Genomic DNA, 26,182 nt, shown 5'->3' on the forward strand with positions numbered 1-26,182 from the left:
ACTTGTCAGACAGCACGGTGGACCAGGCACCAGTCATTGGCTGTCACAGAATATTTTCACAGGATCGGTGTGTCCTGTTTTAAAAATAAACCACATCAGCTTTGCCCCAACACTCAGTGTAATAAAGTCTTTGACATTAGACAGCAGCGGGAGACCGTTGTCCCGTGACATCATTACAGGCGTGGCTAGCTGTACAAAAACATAGGAAGAGACAGTCTGCCCCAAAGAGTTTGCAGTCTAGCTGCAGGGCTGAATCATTTGCATAAAATAGGACACATTTCATCCTTTCCGATCACCCCAAGGGCCTGTGGAGCCTCTGCGTGGCTCGTGATAGAGAATCACAGGCTGGGAGTCAAGGCTGCCTCGTGGGGGCCCTTGAGGTAGGATTTGTAGATGTGAAGCAGATTATTCATACCAGGTCACGAGGGTCTTGCAAAAGATACTGATAAATTCTGCACATGGACCTGCTGGGACCTTTCCCTAAAGTCCTTAAATTGTGAAGGTCTTTCCCGGCCACTCCTGAGCCATGGGGATCATCCTATGCAGGGTGAACAGGCAGAAACACAGCACAAACATTGTAAACAAGGAAAAGGGAGCGGGGAAGGGGGAGGAAAGGGAAAAACTTCTAAAAAGAGAGGGGGAGATCTCCTTCCCACCACTCCCCCCGGTCTTTTAATTATTTGAATTACAGGAGAACCTGAGAGTTACGAACACCTTGGGAATGGAGATTGTTCCTAACTCTGAAATGTTTGCAACTCTGAACAAAATGTTATGGTTGTCCTTTCAAAAATTTACAACTGAACATTGACTTAGTAAAGTTTCAAAGCTATATTATGCAGAAGAAAAATGCTGCTTTTAACCATCTTAATTTAAATAAAACAAGCACAGAAATAGTTTCCTTATCTTGTCAAATCTTTTTTTTACCCCCCCCTTTTTTTTTTAGTAATTTATGTTTAACAGAGACTGTACTGTATTTGCTTCTTTTTTGGGGGGTGGGGGGGGAAGGGAGTCTCTGCTGCCTGATTGCATACTTCTGGTTCCTAATGAGGTGTGTGGTTGACCGGTCAGTTTGTAACTCTGAGGTTCTACTGTAACTGCTTTTCAGAAAAGTGGATATTCAGTTTACCTCCTCCCCTTCCATCCCAGCCTGAATCCTTGGTATGTGATATTTGTAGCAGGGGGAATTGTAATAAATAAATGCTGTTGGCATGAAACTCGCTTGTCCGTGTGTCTTGTGCACACAGTTGTCTGTGTCTGCATGCAGATGGGCTAGACCTATGATAAGGTTTTGTATCTTGGTGGGTGTTTCCAGGGCCGGCTCTAAGTTTTTTGCTGCCCCAAGCAACAACCAAAAAAAAAAAAAAGCCCTCCAGGAGCACAACTGCGGAAGCAAAAAAAAAAAAAAAAAAGGTGTCCGGAATGCCGCTTCTGAAATTGTGCCGCCCCAAGCATGTGCTTGGTTTGCTGGTGCCTAGAGCCGGTCCTGGGTGTTTCTCTTTGGAGACCACAATCCTATGGGAGTCTGGTGCTTGCATTCTGTGCCTGGGTAGAGCAATCAGGCTGAGGACTTTACAAATGAGATGGAAATTGACTGAAGCAGTGGTGCACTTATAAGGATGCCTGGGTCCTTGCCATTTTTTAAATTGACTTTAAAAAAAAAAATCTACTTCTGGTAGACACATACTCTTTATATAATATAACCTGGATTTTTCTTTTAAGTTACGATCTCTTCCCCTGATGTTTATACGGATCTTTTCAGCTAAGAGGAAACTGACATTGCAGGGAAAATTGACTTTGCACAACGTTCTGTCAAGTACACAAAATGAACAAGCTTAAAAAAACCTAGAGGGAAATAATTTTTCTGCTAACGTCTTTCAGTTCCAGTGTTCTTGGATGGTGCTAGTGACTGGAGGGCGCCCAGTTTTTAGGGAGAAATGTGATTTTATATTTTTCCCATCCAAGATGACGGTGTCCCTTTCTAAATGTGGCTACACCGAAGTCCTTGTAGATGGTCTTTCATAATAGCCCAAAACTGGGGGTGTTGGCTTCGGATTTAATGTCAAAGTGAATGCATGTCTGCTACTTCCATAAGTCACGTAAACGTATGAGACTGTCACGTTTCTGTGGGGAAAAGCCAGGGTGTTGACTTGTATTAGCCTATTAGGCATATCTAGGGGAAGCTCAGTGCATAGTACCAGTCAGCTCTTGCCAAAGTTCTGTTTTTAGGAAGTAAAAATAGCTTGTGCCGTAACAGTGTCTTCAGTTTAGCTATTGCCTGTAAGTACATTGCAGTGCTGAATGAAGGACCAAGCAAAGAGATTTGTCAGAAGGATTTTGTTGGGTAAAAGTTAAAGTAGCTGGCTGCTTTCGGTACTGAATGTTCTTTGGTGTTAGAAATATACCTGAAGATCTCTTAACCAGCATTATGCTTCTGTTGTTTATTTTTCACAGGATCTGTGTGGGCGGGAGTGGGGGGATAGGAGGGAGGTCTGTAAGATCTGGCTGCTGGCGGCTGCCTTTCGTTCTGTTAATCTAACATACACCACTAACAAACAGCTAATAGAGAGGTTTCAGAGTAGCAGCCGTGTTAGTCTGTATCCGCAAAAATAACAGGAGTACTTGTGGCACTCCTGTTATTTTTGCGGATACAGACTAACACGGCTGCTACTCTGAAACCTGTCATGATGCAAGGCACTGCATTTAGCCGTATGGAGTGGAAAAAATTTGTTAGTCTCTAAGGTGCCACAAGTACTCCTGTTATTTTAGCTAATAGAGAATCGTGGTTTTGGAGCAAGGGGGATCTGATTCCTAATCCTTATTGCTGTAATACAGTTCCTAGTGCTCTGGGACAATACATACTGGCCGTCTTGACATCTGCTGTGACCACAGAAGTTTTACAGTGTTGTTTTGATCCTGTGGTAGCATTTGGAATCCAACCAGTCTTTCTCTGTTAGAATGAGTCAGTCCCAGTCCACTTGCTGCCTGTTAGTGTTAACTGAACTAGATTGTGACTTTTATACATATGCATCTCTTCATCCTTTTAGGGTTTCTGAATGTTACTGCTGGCCCTGTTGTCCTGTCTGATTTTGCTATGGTTTATTTTGAACAAAATGGCAAATTCTCAGCCCGTTAACCAGCTAAAGTCAGAGACTGAGAGACCTAGTCCTGAGCTGCCAGCAGCCTCTGAAAACAAAGAGAAACCTTCAAAAGGATCAACATGCCAACTGCAGGAGAGGGCTGTAACACCACCCCAGTCCACAGGGCCTGGTCACACCTCACTGACCTCTGGACAAGTGTCCATGGATGCCTTTCAGCAAGCAGCAAGTATGCTTTGGCAACACAAACTTCCAAATATCCCTTCTTCCTCTGACGTGTCAGAGCCGGCACAAGACGTTCCAGCAAACAGTTTAGCAGAGCCTTTATCTCAAGTTCCGCTTCCTTCATCAAAGCAGCAGATGAAGCTAAAGAAGTCCATCTCCAGGGAAAAGCAGGAGCAGTTTATAGAACGCACTCAGGTACAGCTCAAAAGGCAAGCAATGGCAAAATTTGTCCTGGGCTCTTTTGAAGATAACTCGTCTGATGATGAGCTGGTACCTGGATCCTTTAAAGTCACTAGCAGAAGTAGCGTGATGAGCGTTGGTTCCTCCTCCTCTTTTGAGTCCTTTTCGCTAACGTCTTCTTCCACAACCATGAGGTAAAGAGCCCTGAGATTTGTTTCCAGTTTCTTTTGCTCAAAGTTATTTATAAATAAGTGAGGGGGAATGTAAGAAGTAGGAGTCAGTGTATAAAATTAAAAATTACCCCCCAGATTCCACCCCACTCCCAGTTTACTGAAAATTGCTCTTTTTCTTCTAATGAAATTCTGTTTTTAAATGGAAACTTTTTATTTTCTGTTGACACAATTGGGGTGCTGGAGTTTGAGCAGAACCTTGCTAATCCCCACTTCGCTGGTCTGTGCATTTTAGAATTTTGCCCCCAAACACCAGGCAGTCTCTGCCCACATCTTAGCTAGGGTTTAAAAGCAGAGCCAGCACTGTTGCGAACTCTTTCTAAATCTAAACCTGAGCTATGCTTCGCAGCAGCTTGTATGCTATGCTTTGCGGAATTGGGGCCTCACTCAATAATTTGCAATTGTCAGTGCTTCCCAATAGTTGTCCTGGTCACTAGTGCAGGTTTGCAAGGTTATGCTGACTTCAAGAGGCTATTTATGTATATTACAGCATTGCAATGTCCAACTTGCTGGTGCATTAAATCTATTACTAAGTGGACTGGGCAGCTGGGGGATTAATAATGGAATATGGAACTGCAGAGTGTAGTCTGCCCAAATTACCCCCTTCATGATAAGCTGGGGTTTTGAGGGGGCTTTCAGGTGAGTTTGGAGGAGTATTTAGTACCCCTGTTTGAATTAGAAATGGGCCTGGATCAGGATCCTTGATCTAAAGAGCTCCCTAGCTGTGATCCTGATGCATATACCCCTCTACCTCGATATAACGCTGTCCTTGGGAGCCAAAAAATCTTACCGCGTTATAGGTGAAACTGCGTTATATCGAACTTGCTTTGATCCACCAGAGTGCGCAGCCCCGCCCCCCCCGGAACACTGCTTTACCGCGTTATATCCGAATTCGTGTTATATCGGGTCACGTTATATCGGGGTAGAGGTGTATCCATCTCTACTTTGACCTAAATGCCACCATGCACAGTATGTTGTTGATTTGGTTTCAAAATGGATATCAAATAATAAGCTCAGTGCAGCTGTTTGAGGTGGTGTATCCCCAAGAACTGTGTTCAGTGTCTGTGCAGAGAGCTTTCTCCAGAACAGTGCCAGAACAGTTCTGAAAGCGCCTTGTTCGTGCTCCAACAGTGCCACAGCCAAGCAGCTACACTTCACCAGTGTCAGCCTGCTCTTGCCAATGAGCACCTCTGTGACTTTTGTCTGAGGAGAGATTAGGCCTGGTCTACACTAACCCCCAAATTCGAACTAAGGTATGCAACTTCAGCTACGTGAATAACGTAGCTGAAGTCGACATACCTTAGTTCGAACTTACCGCGGTTCAGACGCGGTCCACACGCGGCAGGCAGGCTCCCCGTCGACTCCGCGGTACTCCTCTCGCCGAGCTGGAGTACCGCAGTCGACGGCGAGCGCTTCCGGGATCGATTTAGCGCGACCAGACGCGATAAATCGAACACGGAAGTTCGATTGCCAGCTGTCGAACTACCGCGGTAGTGTAGACCTGGCCTTAGAGAGTTGAAGCTTGGATGCAGCAACTAGAGAGGTCATCTTAGTTCTTGCTCATACATGACAAGAGGAAAAGATTTCAGCTGAATTAAGGAACTTAAAATGAGAGAAATAATATAAGGTGTATTTTAACCCTTGGACTGTGATGAGGGATGTGATTGATAAATCAGCTTGACCCTGCGTTGCCCTGCCAACCTTTGTAGTTTTACAGTTGTGTGTGTGCGCTCGCTGACTGTGCAAAGGAGAGAGAGAAAGTGACTATACACACAGTGCTGTCAAAAGCACAAAGGAAACATTGCAAAAAATAGATTTTTTTCTTCTCCTAATCTCTTTCCAAGGTTGTTATAACAGATATTAATTGTAACTGTTTAAAAATATCAGATGGAAATGTGCTTTTTTTTTTTTTTTTTTTTGTCCATTGGATGTGCCCCTTTAAACATAGTAACTCAAGTTAAAATCAGACCACTTCTTTTCCTCCCCTGCTTTCTCTTTCATTTTGTTTTTTCCTTGTATGCTTGTTGTGTGTGTTTGTTTTTTCCCCTCTTCAAGCACGCCATCTGTTGGTCTGTGCAAATGTTGCTACCTTGTCACTGCCAATAGTCTCCACATGGGCCAAAAATCTGCCCTCAGTTACCTCCATGCAAAGACATTAATGAGGGTAACTGAGGGCAGAATTTTTCTCACTGGTGGGAGGATAAGACCATATTTAATACAGGGGATCATCATCATGTATGTTACACTTACCTTAGAGTTTATATCTGTATGGTGCAAAGCAACAGAGAGTCCTGTGGCACCTTATAGGCTAACAGATGTATTGGAGCATAAGCTTTCATGGGTGAATGCCCACTTCATCAGATGCATATCTATCTGTATGGTGTATTTTTGTTTTGCTCAGTAACGACAGTTTTATTTGGCTGACCTATGGGCATGATTTTCAGACACCTTAAGCACACAGAATGAGTGCACAGTTAATTACAACTGCTTGTGCTTGCATATGTAATGCCGACAGACCCCGGTCATCAGCGGGCAGGATCGAACCTGGGATCTCTGGAGCTTAGTGGATGAGCCTCTACCACATGAGCTAAAAGCCAAATGGCTCTTAGGTAAGGCTGTAGAGCAGACTCATTTAACTCTCTCTAAGTGGTCTCAGTGCCACTAGATGGGACAGAACACCACACCCAGAAGGTGTGTGGGTTACACATGCACAAATGTGGCTAGTTAGCCAATTGCCCCTGCAGTGCCTAACTTTTTTTTTTAGATTGGTATACAGTTGTGTTAATTGCTTTGTGCCTATGTTGTCTGAAAGTTTAGTCCCAACTGTGCATTATGGAATTTTAAGGAACTATTTTCAATAATTATTCTAAATAAATTTGCAATGCACTGTCGGGGGTGGGAGACCTTTATACTCTCTTAGCAGAATCACGTAGGGAGATTTGGGCAGGATTAATTTCAACTCTTTTGCTCTTCTAAACTCAGGTAGAAATACAGCCTTGTACTGTGCAACTTAACCGTGTTATTCCCTGTCTTTGGACTACACCAAAAGTAATACGTAATTCAGAAATTTCCAACATGATTTGACTGTCTCTGTTTTGGGCTGGGGAGAGGGACGTTACTCAGACACTAATGAGTAAACTGAAGGCCACCTGCCAGCACCATCGCTCTGCCTTTTCACTTTGTAAACGTGTGGGTTCTGCGTGTGTTGAAATGGCTACTGGCTGTTAATAAATGAAGTGTATCCCTTTAAGGAATAGCAATAAGGTGACCTGGGCTGAGCTAGCCTTGAAGCAAAGGGCTGTTTTCCTTGCATCTTGGATCAGCAGATTATAGCGGTTGTGTGGGGTTTGCTTGCTCTTTAGCTGCTGAATTGTTTTACTTGGTGTCCTTTAGAGGTAAGAGAGCTTTTCAAACTCTAAATGATAACAATATGCAGGTGTGAGCATTCGTGAACTGCTTGTGACCCAAAAGCGGGAGCACGTGCCTTAAGTGATCACAGTGTTTGACTGTTTGGTGAAACTTGGGGCCTGATGCTGTGAGGTGCTGAGCACCCTCCGTTCCTGTTGACTCCAAGAACTGCAGCACCTTGCCGGGTCATGTGCTTAAAAAAAGAAGTCACTGCTAGGAAAGGAGTCATTCAGGTTAGGCTGTTATTTCACCTGTGTGTCAAGGTGAGGGACTGGGATCCCAAAATGTTACTTTTGTGTGTGATCTTTGGTGACAGGCTGTGTTCCTCACTCTTCTCCGTGGAGATGGCCAGGCAGAATTTTACCTGCTGCTACCACTGCTTGGGGAAACAATCACTATCCTTCCTTCGTTAGCGAAGGAAGGAGAGTGGAAGAATCATAAAGCAGAATGAAAATGTTTACATTTACAAATGTGGGAGAAGGTGTGTGAGGCCTGGTGGCTGGGCCAGGGAGCTGGAATTCCTAGGATCTATTCCCAGCTTTGTCACCAGCTGCCTGTGATGACCTTGGGCAGGTTCACTTCATCTTCCTGTAACTCCGTTTCTGATGATGCAGATCTAACTTGCAGGCAGGGTTATGAGGATGAGTGAAATGGTGTTAGTAAATTATCCTGAGATCCGGAGAGAAAAAGTGCTGGTGTTAATGGAATCAAATCCACAGCCCTCCCTTGGACAAAACACTCAAGAGCAAGAGCTGCAGATTTGGCCCTGATCTGTTACATATTAATTAATAACTTATGTTTCTAAAGAGCCTCTCGCTGAGGCATTTGAGGTGCTGAGCAAATGGATGGGACATGAGACAATTAAAACAGCTTACAAACTAGACGGTGCTGCTGTTATTGCGGTAATGCGCAGATTACGTGCTTGGAACAAAGTGCCCTCGTTTTAAAAAAGAGGGGTCTCGCCTGGGGTTTGGTCTTAACACTTTGGGTTGCCTATTGCTAAAAAGGGAGATTGATTGATTAAGCTGTGTGGAGAGGCGGAGGGGGTGGGGGGCAGGGGAAGGAGGGGGTGGGATCCATACCCTTGTGGCCGCTAGAGCAAAAGCCTCCTTGCTCACCCACCTTACGTGTAAAGAGGGAAGTCACATGCAGTGGCGTTACCAGAGTACTGATCCTCCCCAGGCACCTTGCCGGGGAGCTCTTTGGAAGCCAGCAGGACTGATGCTGTCTCTACGGTATCCTTTATCAGCCCTGATGCTCCACCATTAACTTCAGTGGGTGCAGGATCCAGGCCCCAGGGCATGCAGGATGGGTGCAACGTGCTCACGGCCGCTTGCAATAGCGTTTGTTTCTCTTCCACAGCCTGAGAACAAGGACATGGGTAGGAATAACCTCCCCGGTCATCCGGTGAAGGGATCATTCATTTAACCCCTTCCCACTGTGGAGCATCCAGCGTTTCAGCGTAGCTGGGGGCAGACCAGCCATAAAACAATGACTCAGATAGACCTATTTGTATTCATTTACCAGGAAGGGGAATTTGCCCTTCAGATAAGGCACTTTGCTGTGTCCGTGCTTCTCAGTTTTTAGGGCTGGGCTTGCTGTGAAGTGGGATCTGGAGTCAGACATGGACTCCTGCGAGGTGTTTGATTGGGGTTTGGACCCAGAGTGACAGTTCAGGCCCCGCTCTGCTCATTGCATTTGTTCTCGCCCTGCATGTAGGTTGTCATTGACATGAGCTGGCGCCCTGCTCTGGTATGAGCCCGTTATACATAGCGCCGTGATAAGGCTGATAGGAATAGATTGCTGCATGAAACAAAAATAAAATCCAATCTTTCAAATCCCTATTCTAACCCACTTCTGGAAGAACTTAACCAACGTTTCATGGCTAAGCTGGGCAGAGGTCTTCATTTGTTTATGTAATTATAACATTCACTAAAAGGTAGCAAATGACTTTGTCCATAAAATCATATGGACTTGATTCTCTTTCTCCCCTGCCCTTTGCATGTTGTCCGTTGTCTTGGTCTGTAAGCTCTTCAGGGTGGAGACCATGGCTAACTTTGTTGATGCACCACATTGGAAAGACCTGCTTTGATGCAAGTTTATGTCAGTCCAACACAGTCAGGAAATGCAAATGTTCAGGCTCCAGGTCAAGGTGATGTCTCTGCCTTTGCACATACGCTGTGTAGTAAGGGTAGAGTTGGGTCCCCCCCCCCCATTCCCACCCCATCCCTTCTTCGATTTTGTGAAACAAAACTCTGGCCCCTGTAGGTATCTGGTAAGGTGAAACTGCTCTAAGCTACTGTTGCTTTAAGAGAGAAGTGAGTGGAGCCAGCCCAAGGTCATTTAAGTGAAGTTTCTAATCTGTGCCACAGGGTGCTGCTAAAGAGTTCGCTGTTACTACTACTCTAGCTGCCAGGGGAAGGAGAAGAAATGGAGGCAGGGAAGAGAGACCAAGAAATGGAGGAGGAAGAGGAAGCACCCGGGTTGGACTCTGCAATGGGACCCTAATCACACATTGAATTACAGAATGGAGGGAGAGGATGGGTCCAGCTTCAGTGGTTCCAGTGTTTGAGAAGGTTGGCACCAGGGGCAAAAGAAATGTTCTGCCTTGGGTACCTTGAAAAGGGGATCAGGAGTTCAAGGCAGAATGTAACTTTCTTAACAGCTGCAACTTTTGTCTGCTTAGCAAAACAACAGGCTGCTGCTGCTCCTTTCTGATGTGCTTCAAGGGTTTTTCTTTACCAGTTTCCTAGTTCTGCGTATAGTTCCGGGTATGAATCTCTGTACTTGTTGAGATGTGGGCAGAGAAGCACTCCTTGAAAGTTAGTGGTAGCCAGGCATTGTTCCCTAAACATTGCCTGCCCACTGCATTGGCTGTTTTTATTTTCTCATTGAAATGTGAAAGTTAATGAATGTTTGTCCAGCGATTTGAATTTATCGAGCAATCCATGTATTTAGGGAGATTAAGGCAGCAGCTTTTCTTAGGCAACTTTTTCTCTTTAGTTTTCTGAGTGTGGCAGTGAGTTATATCTGGGGTGTTGTGTTTTTTTTAGCACTGCACAATATTTTTGTGGCATTTAACTTTTTTTTTTTTTTACTTTTGTGTTTGTGAGAGATGCTGTCAGACTAAAAATAATTTATTTGAAAAACAGACCCAACTTCCCTGTATTACCCCTTCATTTATTAAAGCTAAAATTTTGTAAAACCAAACTTTTTTATAGTTTGTTTTCTTTGAATTTCGGGCATCTGGGCCAATGAAAAATGAACTGGTCAGTTTCTCTTTAGCTACTGGGTTTCATCATGTTGTCCTGCTCTAGCAGCACTGCATTGCTTGGGTTCTGCCCCCTGCAGGCTGGGGTTCATGTTGAAACCGTTCTTGCTGAAATATAAAAGTATTTTGTGGGTTTGGGAGAGGGAAGGGAATTTCTGTGCACATTAGCTTGATTGTTGTAAGAGTTAACAACACGATCATAACTTTATTGCAAATCTCATTATTTGGTTCTTTTCTTTACTCCAGGAGGTGGGACTTTATTTTCTCCTGTGAGAATCTCTCTGATTTCATTGGGGGAAGGGCGGGGAGTATGTTTCTAGCCTTTAAGGTTGCAGAAAAAAACCTTACAAATATGAGCCCTGGATTCTCAAAATCCAGAAGGCAATTAAAAGAACCTGGAGTGTAGTATTTTAAAAAAAATTGTAGCATTTGTAAGCCACTGTTATGACTTTTGAATGCTTGCGGTTGACACTGCTGGGATAAACACAATCTGAATATCTGGGCCTTAGCTATCTGCAAGTAGCCCTTTGATCATTAGCATTAAGTACTAAAGGATTCCCATCCATGAAATTTACAGGAGACTGTTGTCTGAGCAGCATTAGCAAAGAAAGGGGTTCAGTCCTACAAAGCCCTTGCAAATGGACTTCTTGACTGGAGTTAAAGTGAGTACCAATTGCTCCTCTGAGTAAAGGTTCCGAGAGTGGAGAGGCAGCATTCTGCCCAATATTGCAGTATTTAGTGACTGATAGGAAAATGAGAATGATGCTGTCAGTGTGTTTTGATTTCCTGTTCAAAACTACATGCTTGTTTTTCTTTTGTGTCCTAAGCACAAAGAGCATAATTTATTTGATTGTTGCATGCTGATTTCATGACTAGCAAGTGCCCCGACCTTACAGTCTGAGCTGCATGGGAAGAGCAGTGCTTACTTCAAAGTGCCTCTCTGGCTCAGGAGGTCCTTTCATGCTTCTATGGAAAAAACAACAAAGTATGCAGCAGAGAAGCAGGATGGTCTTGTAGATTGAGCATGGAACTGGCAGCTGGTCCCAGTACTGCTGTTGATTTGCTGCATGTCCCTTGGGCAAGTCACATAGCATCTCTGTGCCAGAAGGAAGGTGTGCACTTAAAACACTGCAGCACTTCAGTGAAAATGCTCCTATGTCGACAGGAGAGTTTCTCTTGTTGGTGTAGTTAATCCACCTCCAGGAGAGGCAGTAACTATGGGAGAAGCCCTGGATGTCTTACACCAGTGGTTCTCAAACTTTTTTTTTCATGGACCACTTGAAAATTGCTGAGGATCTCGGCGGACCACTTAATGATCTTTCCAAATGTTGTTTTTACCGTTAGCTAACTATTGTAAGGTGCTTTGGATAAAAGTGCTATATAAAAAACCCTTAATAATTAACGTTTTTTGTTCTACAAATAGAAGCACACAACTCATATTTTAATATCCGTAGTCTTACCTTTCTAACGCGATGGATGTGCCCTCTCTCCCCCGCTGCAGCAGCCCATGAGCCGAGGCTGGGAAGGAGGGGGGGATCTCTCCCCTGCCACGGCAGCCCCCAAGCTGGGGAAAGTCGCCTCTTTCTCTGGCTGCCGCAGCCCCCTCTTCTCACCCCACTGCCCCCTGCCCCCTACCCTCTATTTCCCCCAAGGCCACCACCTCACTTTACATGTCCAGGCACCTAATTAGTGAAGCCACGGCTCCACTAATTAGGTGGGTCGCCCTTCATTCCCTCGTGTGTGGCCGCCCAGGCGCGCACCTTAGAGGGAACTATCCGTGGACCACCTGAATGGAGCTCGCAGACCACTGGTGGTCCGCGGACCAAAGTTTGAGAACCTCTGTCTTACATCATGGCTTAGGTTGTTATAACTGTGTCACTCAGGGGGTGTGTGCTTTTTTCTCATCCTTGAGCAAAGTAGCTATACCTGTGTAAGTTTATCATGTAGGCCTCAGGACTCTTCTGTGACTTGGAGATAAGAAAGGCCTACCACATAGCAGTTGTGAGGCTTAATAACTGTTTGCAAAGTAATTTGAGACCCTTGTGCAGAGCGTTGGCACATTGCCAGCGATGTGTGATCTGTGAATCTTTGTCAGGCAGGAAGCGGATTAGTATTTGTCATGGCACTATCGTTATCCTGATAGTAGTTACACACACACCCAGCCTTGTCCGTCAACAGTCCTGAAATTCCCCAGTGATTTTGGCTGTGTGCGCATCTGTGGTCTGAAATACAAACACCAGGATGGCTCTCAGCCTCTCTTAGGGTATCTGTGTAGAGATAGAACATCTTTCCTAGCAGCACAATTGCCTTTTATCAATGGTTTTGAAATCAGTGACACATAGCCAAGGTCTTGGGCACTTGGCATCATTAAAGATATCCTGTTATTTTGCATAAGAGTAGGGGATTCAGCCCTGAAGAATTACATTTCGCTTTGCTAAATTTACTGCTCCCATGTCTCTCAATTGAATACAGTGTTCTCCTTCACCCTTTGTGTAGGGTACTGTTTAAACAGCTTCTGTGTTCTGTCTCAGAAGAGTCTGCATATTGGTAAAGCAATCCTTTATATCCTATATTTACCTTGTCGGGAGTGTACGGGTTAACTGATGTCTATTCATTCTTTGAGACCGTTGGTATTACTGTGATGGTTTGTTTTTCATCTTAAGTTTTAGGCTGTTGCATGGTTTGCAAAATTCATTCCTTCTCAGAGTCCTAAGCTTGACATCAATCTGACTCTGCCCTTCTGAACTGTTGGCGTATCTAGACAGCAGAACTTGCTTTGATGATGATTTTTTTTAAATGCCGTGTTTTTTTGTACCTGATTCAGGCCTAGCATGTCAGGGCTGCACCTGGTCAAGAGAGGCCGAGAGCAGAAGAAGCTGGATCTTCAGAGGGATTTCACTGTCGCCTCACCTGCTGAGTTCGTGACTCGTTTTGGGGGGAACCGCATTATTGAAAAGGTACCTTGCCCTTAGCCCAGCCCAGCCCAGCGCGTGCTCGTGGGGACGTCTGGCTTCCTAGCTCTCTTTGCAGTTGGGATGCTGGTTTCCTGAACAGTTCTTATATTCTGTAGGCTCCTGGCATGGAGGTTCCTAGGATATTAACATAGGTCAGTTATGTCAAAGCACCATTAAGCATCAAAATGGACCCTACAAATACAAAACTCTTTGGAACTTCTTAGAGGTGTCTCCTATATGCAGTTTTTTGCTTAGTTCTTTCCTCCCTTGGTACGTGTGTGCAAACCCGCTTTTCCCTTGTCCCTGCTGATTGCCTGAAGGTTCTTTACTTTTTTCTTTTCATTGTAAACCTCCAACTCTTGACTTCCTATGTTGCATCCAACACCTTTCTAGAGGGTGCTGCCTGTTGAAGCCAGTCAGTGCTGCGCTCTCAGTCCTCAGAGAAAGGGCTTCTGCAGAGCTTTGTGAGGTATTTTATTCCTTCCCATGCCCAGGGCTGGGCAGTGCCTTGTGTTATGCTTGAATAAGCCAAGTTGTTGTTCTAAGTCAAAATTATTTCCCACCATCCCAAAAGTAAAGCTTTTTGGCTAAGACTCGACATCATGAAGACTGGCAGCCAAGTCACAGCTCCGAGAAACAGTGTTTGTTAGAAACACTGATCTAGTCTCAACTTTAGCACTCGCAGGCAGCCCGCTCTTGAACTGGTTTACTTTGATGGGAACAGACATTGCAGTTAATTGTCAGTGAGAGTCCCTCTACATTTCAGGGTGTTTATGAATTATATTGCAGACATCGGGACAGATTCTGATCTCCATTGTGCCCAGAATAAATCTGGAATAACTACTTCAGTGGAGTAACCGAGAGCAGAATTTGACCTCGTATTTCAGCTTTCTCTCATTTGTGTAGAAACGGTAACTAGCCTAATGCTTCCTTCATCTGGAGACTTCCTGCAAAAGTTCAGCTCTTGGAAAGGAGCTGTTGTGAGCTGTCTGGGCTGTTATAATGTGTCTGTCCCTATATTCTGGTATTCTGCTCTCTCTACAACCATGGAATTCCCATGTTAATAACACTACTGTGTGTGTAATAACCAACGTACATGTTACTACGTAACTCCTTTCCAGTGATCTAAAGTCTGCAATTTTGGTGTCTTGGCAGAATATTGAATAAGGGACCAGCCTTTTTACAGTTCCCATATCTGAGCATTAGGGCCGGATCCTGCAAGGTGCTGTGTGCCCTCGTCTCAGTTTTCAGGGGAAATGAAGGATCTCTCTGCCTTTTGCTGGTTTGAGCCCAGTCAGATCCAAACGCCTGCCCCTGACCCTTGTGTTCCTTTCTGCCTCTTGCTTCCAGGTTCTGATTGCAAATAATGGCATTGCTGCTGTGAAGTGCATGCGCTCCATCCGCAGGTGGGCCTACGAAATGTTCAGAAATGAGCGAGCAATTCGATTTGTTGTCATGGTTACGCCTGAAGATCTTAAAGCAAATGCAGGTAAGTCCTAGATCCATAAAATCTAACCAATATCTGACATTTTTGTCCCCTCTTTCCTTGCGGTGCCTATTGCAAACATCCCCTGATAGGTGCCAGCACTGCTGCCTCTTTGTTCTCTCCTCAGCACTCACCTGGGAAGTTATGTATTGATTGGTTTTAGTCAGAGGCACAAGCATCTGCATTTACAAGCCAGGACATCTCCCATTGTTTTCAGTGAGAGTTTCTCCTTGCATGGACTATAGGATCAGACGCACTGATAGATTTAGCCTCTTTGCCCCCCCCCCCCCCCCGCCCTCCAATCTCCCTTGGGTTCTAGAACTGTGGTTGCTTTGCAACATACAGTGATGTGTGCAAGCTTGTCATGGCTGCAGTTCCCGGGGGGAGCGGCCATAATAGGAGCTGAAGTTGTCAACTCAGATGCAGTCAGTTTGCTATGCATGTTCCCCCCCTCTCCCTCCCCCCCCGACCAGCCCTCTGTACGCTACCATGAATGGGCTCTCTCTTCCAGAGTACATCAAAATGGCTGATCACTATGTGCCTGTCCCTGGGGGAGCCAACAACAACAACTATGCCAACGTAGAGCTGATCGTGGATATTTCCAAGAGGATTCCGGTGCAGGTACAAGCAGCGCACAGAGGGTTGGTCTTCATGGACTAGGGATGGTCACACAAAAGTTATGAACCTGAAGCTCAGGAATCCTCCTGGGCACATTTGAGGTCTGGAAATGGGTCCTGCCATTAGGCAGGTAATTCTGGGGGGACAGCCGGAGATCCTAGGGCCGGCCAGTGCCTGTGCAAATTGAGGGAAAGATTCCCGTTGGCTTGAGTGGGCAACAAGAGAGAATGGCATGTGTCTGCAGAGCTGAGGCTCTGGCTCCTGACTGTGGGGTAATTATTTGCAGTGCCCGGCATTATGGCTGCAGAGGGGGCTAAGTTACAAACAGAAATGGCTCTGGAACCATTCCCACTCTTTCTGTTACACAAATGACCGTCAAAGCCCAGAGCAGACCTGTACCTTAGTCTGTGCGCTCAGAGGTGCTACTTTGGCACTGTGGCATGAGGGGGAAGGTGCCACCGGGCTAGGTGGCCTCTCTATTTAGAGTACCATGGCTCCATCCTTCGAGAAACTGAGAACAAGAGCACCCACCAATCATCACCGACAAGACAGAATGGGAGGGGTGAACCGTCAGGTAAATGGCTCCCTGACTACTTAGGCCTTTAAAGACTGTAACTAATAGCCTGGGTTACTCTTGGAGGGGAGCAAGTGGAGTGTAGAGAGAGGCCGAAGCTGTAGTTAGGACTTTGAAGTTTGAGGGTGTTGGGATCCATGCTGTTGATCTGCGCCTGTCTCTGTTAGAGGGCAGCGCAGGATGCGGTGAGTGAAAGATGGGAGGACGCTTGTGCGGACAGCTATCCCCTCATACTCACTGCCTTTCTTTCATCACAGGCCGTGTGGGCTGGCTGGGGCCATGCTTCTGAAAACCCTAAGCTTCCAGAGCTGCTGCGGAAACATGGGGTGGCTTTCCTAGGTAGGGTTCTTGCTTTTCCCCCCTCAATGCAGCCCTCCGCTTAAACCAGCAAAACCCACCACTGTCCAAGGGGGTCATGTAGCAAGTGTGTTGGTGTCCTTGGCTTCTGGTGGGCACCACTATTTCTGAGTGTGGTGTCTGTGTGTATTGGCCCTACACACCAGCCTTCTAATGTAGGGGCTCTCAAGCCAGGGTTCATGAGACTTCCCAGTAACATTCCTCATAACGTGCGCCTTTTACTCTGTTGTGTTTGATGCGGGTGGAGGGTGGGTGGGATATGAAGTTCTTTGCTGCCCTTTGAAAAGGGACCCACTGCTTCTGTGAGTTTGAGGCACTGACCTCCTCATGTTTTTGTTTCCTGCCGGCTTTAAGGTCCTCCCAGTGAAGCCATGTGGGCTTTGGGAGATAAAGTGGCTTCCACCATTGTAGCCCAGACTGTCCAGATCCCCACATTGCCATGGAGTGGAAGTGGTAAGAATGCCTTCTGCACGAGATATGCTTTGTCTGAACTTGGCTTGTGTCAGATTTATTTGGGCGTTTTCTGTCAAACTTATTACAGAAGGGAAAAAGTGGGGATCCTCCTAGCCAGAGGGGCCAGATCTTGGGTGTGGCGTCACCCCTCCTCTGCCCAGGCACATTTAAGTGCTCCCTTTTCTGCCTGCCAGGAACAGCCAATCCACCATTAAACTGCCGACTCCAGTTGCTATATAAACAGGAGTTTTGTGAATCCTTACTGCTTTCCTTTTTCTCTTCCTCATCTTCAATTCTCCTGTTCTGTCTCGATGCATCTCTTCTTCCCTGGGCCTCTACTGTTGCTTTTAACCTCCTAAGTAGTTTTTCATCCAGTTTTATTTTTTGTCCAAATTCTCCCATTCATAACCTCCTCCTCTTCTGCCTTAGCCATTCTCATTTTATTGTATTCATCTTCACTGTTTTCTTCCTTCCCTCCTCTGTCTCTCGGTCCCCTCTGTTTCTGTTTGGCCTGTGTCTATGCTTTGCCTCTAGGGATGGGTTCCTGATCACTCTCCCAGTACAGGGAAGTGGGTGGCAGAGAGAATTTGCAGGTGTTGCTGTCCATGTGTCAGCTCAGCCAGAGCCCTGTGGCTTTTGACGGCTCAATTTTTATCGGACTTGAGATACTAATCTGGGGTCTCTGCCACGGTGAGATGCCTGTCTGCCTCACTGCTGGAGGGCTGCCAGACCCCAATTTGTGTGGGGTTTAAAAAAAGAGCCAGAATGATTTAAAAAACAAAAAACAAAAAAACCAAAACACCTTGGTAATAGCAACGCTGAGATCTCTGCATGTTTGTTCTCTGGCTCAGAGCTGCTCTCCTGTGTAACCGGGCTTGGGGGAATACAGCTGGTCCCTGCTAAGTCAGGCCTGGCTGCTACTCCAGACAAACTGTGCACCCCTGCTTGCTTTCCCATATGATTCATAGTGGAAATATGGCTGTAGTAGTTCCTATGGCTGGGCTGTGGGTGAGAAGCATCAGTAACTTGCCAAATCCAGCCATTTGCTGTGGGTCTCCGAGGCAAGAGAATGAATTAGCGAGGTCCCTCTGTAACCATGTGCTCCTCTGTTGCATTAAGGCCTTCTAAGGTCAGTGTTTCATTCTGTAGGTCTCATGGCAGAATGGACAGAGGAGGATTGTGAGCAGCGGAGAACAATCAGCGTCTCCCTAGAGACTTATGCACGAGGCTGTGTAAAGGACATGGATGAAGGCCTTGAGGTAAAGATCCTGGCCCAACAGTGGCTCAACTCATTTTATTTGAAATTGTAAATGGGGAATCATCATTATTCAGTGGGTGTGTTTCCAATGGTGTCCTGCAGAGATCAGTCCTTGGCCTTGCCCTATTTAACATTTTTTATCAATGACCTGGAAGAAAACAAATTCATCCGTGCTAAAGCTTGCAGATGACACAGAAGTTGGGGGAGTGCTAAATAATGAAGATGGCAGGTTGCTGATTCAGAGTGATCCAGATTGCTGGTTGCAAGCAAATAATGTGCATTTTAATATGGCTACATGAGTGCATCTGGAAACAAAGAATGTAGGCTGTACCTAGAGGATGGGGGGACTCTATCCTGGGAAGCAGTGACTCTGAAAAAGATTGAGGGGGTGGAGGTGGATAGTCAGCTGAACATGAGCTCCCAGTGTGACACTGGCTAAAAGGGCTAAAGTGATCCTGGGATGCATTAAAGGGGAATCTTGAGTAGGAGTAGAGAGGTTATTTTACCTCTGTAATTGTTACTGGTGTGACTGCTGCTGGAATACCATGTCCGGTTTTAGTGTCCACACTCAAAAAGGATGTTTATATATTGGAGAGGATTCAGAGAAGAGCCACAATAATCATTAAAGGATTAGTGATAGACTCAAGGAGCTTAGTCTATTTAGCTTAATAAAGAGAGGATTAAGGGGTGACTTGATCGCAGTCTATAAGTAACTACATGTTGAACATACATTTAATAATGGGCTCTTCAGTCTAGCAGAGAAAGATATAACATGATCCAATGGCTGGAAGTTGAAGCTAGACAAATTCAGACTGGAAATAAGGCGTAAAACTTTAATGATGAGAGTAATTAACCGTTGGAATAATTTACCAAGGGTCATGGTAGATTCTACGTCACTGAGAATTTTTAAATCCAGACTCGATGTTTTTCTAAAAGCTCTGCCCTACGAATTATTGTGGGGAAGTCCTGTAGTCTGTGTCGTACAGGGTGTCAGATTAGATGATCACAGTGGTCCCTTTTGCCGTGGGAATCTATTGTCGGAGAAAAACTGAGTTCTCACTCTTTTGTTTGGGTGCAGCAAGTCAGAAGCTTTATTAACTCTCACAATTGTGCAGAGGGAGAGAGCTAAGCAGGTCTCTCTCTCTGATACCTAATTACAACAAGCATTTATACCTTTCATTACAGAAAATAATGAGGGACAGCTGCATTTTGTTATACATCTTGATATCTTATTTCTTAATTGTTTTGACTCTTGCCAACATACAATATTTCCTATACCTTATCTACACAAGGTCTTCTACACCTTATCTATACAAGGTCACAATAATTTCTCACACAGTACTTTCTCACCCACCTCACACAATCCTCGCTTCTACAAATCTCGCGTTATCAGGGCTACAGTTAGCCTGACTCTTGCTAACAAACTGTCATGCATTGCAGTTCTTTTCTGACAGTTCTTTTTCTGCTTCCACACTATGAATCTTTTCCTTAATTGGATTCCTAATAGTAATAGAAAGGGACCTGACCAGCGCTATTAGCTCCCAGCACATGTCACAGAAACAAAAATAAATTTCAGCAATGACGGTCACACGCCTAACAGCCAGCAGAGCCGAGCCCCTTACCCGGTACGATGCTCTCCTCCCCAGCGCAGATCCAAGCTCTCACCACACCTCACCTCCTGCAGCAGGGTGTGCAAAATAGAGGTACCCTGAAGTTCAGCAGTTGGGAACTGGTTTGGATCAGAGCTAATGGGAGCTCTTTGAGAGCTGAGGACCCCTCCAAGCAGCTGGTCTGCCACCAGTTCCCTCTCTGTTAAATTGAGAGGAATTCGATGAGTGCATCTACGTCTGTTGTGTTTGCTCTGGACAAATTGAACCCCAGGGTGAGGGGATCTGACCCTGTGGGCTTCGATGGGTGCCGCACCCACTTACTCCAGGGCTGCATTTGGCCCAGAAACAGCTAAACCTTTCCCTTCAAATTCCTGGCCCTTTCCCTCCTTCAGGGGGCCGAGAGGATTGGCTATCCTGTGATGATAAAGGCTTCGGAAGGCGGCGGTGGCAAAGGAATCCGGAAAGCAGAGACCGCGGAGGAATTCACTGGCTGCTTCAGACAAGTGAGAGACTCTGAGGAGAGTTTGTACCCCCAAATCCCACCTTTTTAATTTGCCCCCTCCGAGAAGTAAGAGGCACCAAGGAGGACGCCTCTCTCCACCCCCATCCGAACACATACCTGCCTTTTTAACTCCCCCCGTTCCTCCACAGAAGCTCTGAGGGCCTTCCCCTCCCCATAAATCCTGAGTTTTTATTTTTCCCCTTTAAAAGTATATTTAATAGAAGAGCGCTCATTACCCACTGTTTCCCTGACTGATTTTATAGGCATATTTGGGGGGGCAGAGTTATAGTCCGTTCAAAAACTAATCATATATTTTTAAAAAATGTAAAAAGCTCAATACATAAAGGAGTTGGGAACATGAATGATATTTTGTATGGTGCCAGCCCTCTGCCCAGCAGTGAATTTCCCCCACAGAGGATGGGTTTACACGTGTCATCAATGTCAAGGAATATACAAGCCTGGATCCATCACATGAATGCGTTTCTCACACTCTTCTCCTCCCCTCCCAGGTACAGAGCGAGGCCCCAGGGTCCCCCATCTTTGTGATGAAATTAGCCCAGCACGCCCGGCACCTGGAGGTGCAGGTCCTTGCCGATCAGTATGGGAACGCGGTTTCGTTGTTTGGCCGCGACTGCTCCCTACAGCGCAGGCATCAGAAAATAATTGAAGAGGCACCGGTGACGGTAGCAGCTCCCTCTGTGTTTGACTTTATGGAGCAGGTAGATATTCTGGGTCTTTTCTGTGGGCTAGGCTGAGGCAGCTGTCACAGAGAGAGAGGATGTTAGAGAAGAGGAATCTTTTCACTACTAGTTGTGTTACCTATATTACGGTAATGCCTAGGAACCCTGAGCAAGGCCCTGTTGTGCTAGGTGCTGCACAGACAAATAACAAAGGAGACAATGCCAGCCACAGAGAGCTCACACTCCAGCTGTAAGTGGGACACCACCAGGATGAACTGTTCAGATGCTTGTGTACAGCCCTTGTGTTTCAGCCAAATGCTTAAAAGCACAAACCCAAGAGGTTGCCTGATGAGCAGAGCTGGAACTAGGCATTTTAGCGCCTGGGGCGAGCAAACATATTTGTGCCCCCTGCCTTTTTTCATTATCTCCCTCCCCCCCCGCCCCCCCCGAGGTGACGTTTGGGTGGGGAGACAGGACACACACAGCGTTACATTTCCCCTCCCCCGCCCCGGTTTTTTTTGGTTGTGCCCCCAACCCAGACAGGCTGGGTGGCCCGTTGAGGTGAGTCAGGGGCTGAAGGTGGTGCTCTCTCCACGAGTCCTGCTGTGTGGGACTTTACGTGTCACCTATTTCCACCCCACATTTCCGCCCCCGCGGCTTTGCACCCTGGGTGGCTGCCCTGCTCGCCCCGCCCTGGTTATGGCCCTGCTCAGGAGTGTCCAGCAAGTTAATTCTTGTATCCCTTCCACAATCTCCTCGAACCGGGGGCTCTCTGCCTGGGAGCCATGACCACCTTCCCTTTCTAGAGGGATAAATGTTCGGTTGTAGCCTGGGGCTGCGGTATGGAAACACTGTCCCAGTGGATCAGCTCTGACCTAAGGGTCTAGCCCTTAATCATGTGAGTATTCCTTACTTCACAAGCCTCTGGGACCTCTTGTGTGACTAATGTGATCTTGTCTGTGTCATCGCCTTCCTGCAGTACACTTCTTGTTTGAGTACTTGCATTATAGTAGCTACTAAGGTCCCCAGTCAAGGACCAGGTCTCCATTGTGCTGGGCACTGTGTACACACAGAAAAACAAACAACCCCCATGCTTACCAAATCTCAGTTGAATGAGTGACTCTTAAGGTGGGGAGGTTTGTTTAATTTAACTAGCATTTTTGGTCTATGATTTTGATTCTCTGCTTGAAATTTTTTCTAGCTGCCACTATCCACCTCCGGTTGCTGTAGAGTTTGGTAGCTCTACATTACCTCTCCCATATTAAGCACATAATTAAGTAGCAGGCTGGACTTTAAAGTCTTGGTTCTTGCAAACTTGACATGGCTTAACTAACAAGATAGTGGTTTTTATTCCTCAGTCCCCAGGTTACTCTCTTGTCCCATCTCCTAATGACTTCTATTGCTTCCATGTTTCTGTGCTGCATTCAGTCAGTTACCCGCTGCACACTAAAGCTGCGTAACTTAATGGATCACAGTTGTAAATTGCTTTACAGTTTTAATGTACAGATTCATTCTCTCTCCTGGGCTGATGCTTTTTCCCCTATTTATTTGTATTGCTGCGGCATTTGTCTTTCCCCGATTTGATGTAGTGTCCTGGAAATATTGCATGAGGGGCATGTCAGAAACATGCACGTAATAGACTCTGAACACCAGGCAAAGTGCTCTGCAGTTGTGGACTAGCAGGAGCTAGCGTCACAAAAGCCAGATCTGTTTGTGTCGTGTTTTCAGTGTGCAGTACGCCTTGCAAAGATGGTGGGCTATGTGAGTGCAGGGACAGTCGAATACCTCTATAGTGAAGATGGCGGCTTCCACTTTCTGGAGTTAAATCCCCGCCTGCAAGTAGAACATCCTTGCACAGAAATGATTGCTGATGTGAACTTACCTGCGGCTCAGCTACAGGTATTTGAAATTTGCCAACATATCATTTTTTCCCACTGTTGCTTTTCTTAAAGTTGTTGCAGCACATGAATGACTCTGAGGAGCTCATTGGTTTGAGCCACATGTTCTGTGTGAGTTTGGAGTTTGTGAAAGGTACCAGATTGGCAACCTGGGAGAAGGAATTTCTCTCTCCATTAAGAGGTAGAACATGGGCAGCAGCAGACCAAGCCCCTGCGTGATGTCTCACTCCCAACCCAGAGGAGCCATCTCTAGGAGTGAGAGGGACATTTGGTCTCCATGCCCCATCAGTCCTGAGCACCTCAAAAATATGCCCACAAAGTGACCAGTTGGGATGACGGCTCTTAAGGTCACTTCACACAGGGCTCTGAACAGCCATCAGATGGCTGCTCCCTTTGATTCCTCCAGAAGGGGTTGGATTTGAACTGGTGACCTAGAGGGTGAAAGGCTCCTTGTCCCTTTCCCGTTTACCTGAGCCAGCCAGTCCCACCGATTGGCTCTAATTCTCATACTGAAGCCTCATTTCAAAGCTAATTTAGAAGAATCCAAGCCCCGTCTCCTTTGTCTCCTTTTTCTGCTGGGCACTTGTGCAGATTGCAATGGGTGTCCCCTTGCACAGAATAAAAGACATCCGAGTGCTGTATGGAGAGTCGCCATGGGCTGATACACCCATCTGCTTTGAGAGCCCTGCGAATATCCCAGTGCCCAGAGGCCATGTCATTGCTGCTAGAATCACCAGTGAAAACCCTGATGAGGTGAGTAAATGGAACCCTGTTTAGAAAGCGTCTGCTCTGGTCTGGATCAGATTAAAATGTTGCTGAGGGCAGGGTGCGACCTTGTTTTTATCAAGATCTGAACTCTGAGCAGTCCTCCACTGATAAAATGTTGGAATATTGGACATATTCTCAGATGAGATCTGTGGGGTTAATGGAATCCACAGGCGGACTTATCTAATAGCTGTTGTTTGCAATGGGATTCCTCTTTCCTGCCTTGCACCTATTTTGTTTCAAATGTAAACTTCTTACTTTCTTCTCTTTGTGTTTTTTTACATTGACTCTAGGGGTTCAAGCCAAGCTCAGGGACAGTGCAGGAGCTGAATTTCCGTAGCAGCAAGAATGTCTGGGGTTATTTCAGTGTGGCAGCTGCTGGCGGTTTGCACGAATTTGCTGATTCGCAGTTTGGGCACTGTTTCTCCTGGGGAGAGAACCGCGAGGAGGCCATCTCGTCAGTATTGTCCTCCCAATAGGATTAGCAATAAGCATTTCTCGAGAGACTCGAGTGCCATGAATGTTGATGGGTTTAGATATAAAAATATTTGGTTTTAACCCTAAGAGGCAATGAGCCACTTTGGCTTTTCTGATCAGTTTAGCTGTGGACTTGTGACAAAGGGCCCTGCAGGGGAATTATGGAGACTGTTCAAACTAAACTGAAATATTCAGAAATGTGGTGATTTAGCCCTGCTTCAGCAAAGCACTTAATGCTTAGCTTTATGTATTGCTCTTACTGGTACTGGTCATGTGCTTTGCTGCATTGGGACCTCACAGAGCTACTCTGTTACCTTTCAAAGTAAACTGTTTCCCAGCAGGCCAAAACATAAATAAATCTCTAAGAGCTGAACATGCAGAAGGGGCAGACTTTTAATAACATGCACTCGGAGACAGCTTTTGACTGCAGGCTGTCTCTCTCCAGAGTTACAGAAACACATCTATCTAGGTTTTTATAAGGTTGCCTATCACCATATGCAGCATTCTCAACCACTACATTCTGGGTAGCTTGCTGTATACCTTGGCTGCTGAATAAGAGCCTTCTTGCACGTCAGTCGAAATCCAATCAAAATGTGGCGTATGTGTTTGTAAATTTTGTAAAGAGAAGTTTAACGTCTGCTCTTGCACTTGTGTATTGGATAAATCAGATTTTGGGTCTTTAGTACTTTGTATAATAGAAAATGAAGTGGGGAAAGACACTTGCTAAGGGGGGAAAAGAAATAGTTATTCTGTATGCCCCAGTAGATGGGTATGCTTAGCACTGAATATTTATCATGCATCGGGAATAAATTGCCTAGGGAGGTTGTGGACTCTCCAACTCTGGAGATATTTAAGAGTAGGTTAGATAAATGTCTATCAGGGATGGTCTAGACAGTATTTGGTCCTGCCATGCGGGCAGGGGACTGGACTCGATGACCTCTCGAGGTCCCTTCCGGTCCTTGAATCTATGAATCTTAAACTCAATATTAACAGAGGAACTTTTCTTTAAAAGGAATATGGTTGTGGCGCTGAAAGAGCTGTCGATCCGTGGGGATTTCAGAACAACAGTCGAGTACCTGATTAAGCTGCTGGAGACTGAGAGCTTTCAGAACAATGAGATAGATACTGGGTGGCTGGACCACCTGATTGCTGAGAAAGTGCAGGTGGGAGAAGCTGAGCTCTGACTCTCTTCCCTCTGGCTAATCGTCTTCATTCTCACGTGGATCTGCTGTCCACAATGTGCTGGAAGTGTCATTCTTTCCCCCGCTAGGCCGAGAAGCCAGACACCATGCTGGGCGTGGTTTGCGGTGCCCTGAATGTAGCAGATGCCCTGTTTAGGACTTGTATGACTGACTTCCTGCATTCGCTTGAAAGGTAAAGTGCTACGTGACTAACGGGATAAGCACAATGAAGTGTGGCTGTTAAACCCTTCTTATGACCAAATACTGGTCCCGCTGAAATGAATGGGAGTTTTGTTACGCTCTTCAGCGAGAGCAGGGGTATATAGAGCATGTGACGTAAGGTGCTGTGTTTGAGAGGCAGTGGACAGGGTGCTGGGCTGGGGCTCAGGAGATGTGGTTCTGTCCCCAGCTCTGTCACTGGCCTGCTGAGTGACTGGGCAAATCACTTCCCCTGTCTGTGCCTCAGTTTCTCCTCACACCTTTTGTCTGTTTAAGACTGCAAGCTCTTCGAGATAGGGACTCTTTCAGACTGCCTCTTACTATGTGTTCGTACAGCACCTAGCGGATTAGGGTCCCAGTCTTGGTAGAGGACTGTACATACTATTGTAATAATTGAGGTGTGTGTGTGTGTGTGTGTGTGTGTGTGTGTGTGTGTGAGACAGTGAGAGAGATCCAAGGTTTTTCGGCACATAAGCTGACGCTTTGTCACAGACATTCAGGCTACTTGTGCATGATTTTGTCTAATGCAAGTTAACACCTTAGCAGAGTAAGGCATGACCAGCCACTAAGGGAGTTAAAACCAGGCACAGAATGTTGACTCGTGATTACATTGCTGATTTTCAGAGTGGGATGTGAAGATGGTGTTCCTATATTCTTTAAGGCAGCTAAGTGGAGGAAAGGAAACTTTACTGTTTGACTTCCAGAGCCTTACTGGGCAGCAAAGGAGATGAGATATTAAAA

General features: G+C 45.9%; 1 protein-coding gene across 4 annotated transcripts in view; it reads left to right on the forward strand.

Annotated features, from left to right (window-relative positions):
- Positions 1–3,053: 3,053 nt before the first annotated feature.
- Positions 3,054–26,182, forward strand: part of ACACB (acetyl-CoA carboxylase beta) — a 57,498-nt gene continuing 34,369 nt past the window's right edge. For 2 of the 4 annotated variants that reach the window (XM_065417784.1, XM_065417785.1), the window contains exons 1-13: positions 13,241–13,366; positions 14,714–14,852; positions 15,361–15,470; positions 16,299–16,380; positions 16,753–16,851; positions 18,001–18,110; positions 20,112–20,222; positions 20,731–20,940; positions 22,630–22,800; positions 23,391–23,552; positions 23,858–24,021; positions 25,054–25,204; positions 25,312–25,415. In XM_065417784.1, the coding sequence (XP_065273856.1) occupies positions 13,241–13,366; positions 14,714–14,852; positions 15,361–15,470; positions 16,299–16,380; positions 16,753–16,851; positions 18,001–18,110; positions 20,112–20,222; positions 20,731–20,940; positions 22,630–22,800; positions 23,391–23,552; positions 23,858–24,021; positions 25,054–25,204; positions 25,312–25,415 (1,739 nt within the window). Of the gene's footprint in view, positions 3,695–13,233; positions 13,367–14,713; positions 14,853–15,360; positions 15,471–16,298; positions 16,381–16,752; positions 16,852–18,000; positions 18,111–20,111; positions 20,223–20,730; positions 20,941–22,629; positions 22,801–23,390; positions 23,553–23,857; positions 24,022–25,053; positions 25,205–25,311; positions 25,416–26,182 lie in introns of those variants that run through there. The other 2 variants (XM_065417782.1, XM_065417783.1) reach the window with 2 other exon arrangements.

This window comes from Emys orbicularis, chromosome 16 (genome assembly GCF_028017835.1).
Source record: "Emys orbicularis isolate rEmyOrb1 chromosome 16, rEmyOrb1.hap1, whole genome shotgun sequence".
NCBI lineage: Eukaryota > Metazoa > Chordata > Testudines > Emydidae > Emys > Emys orbicularis.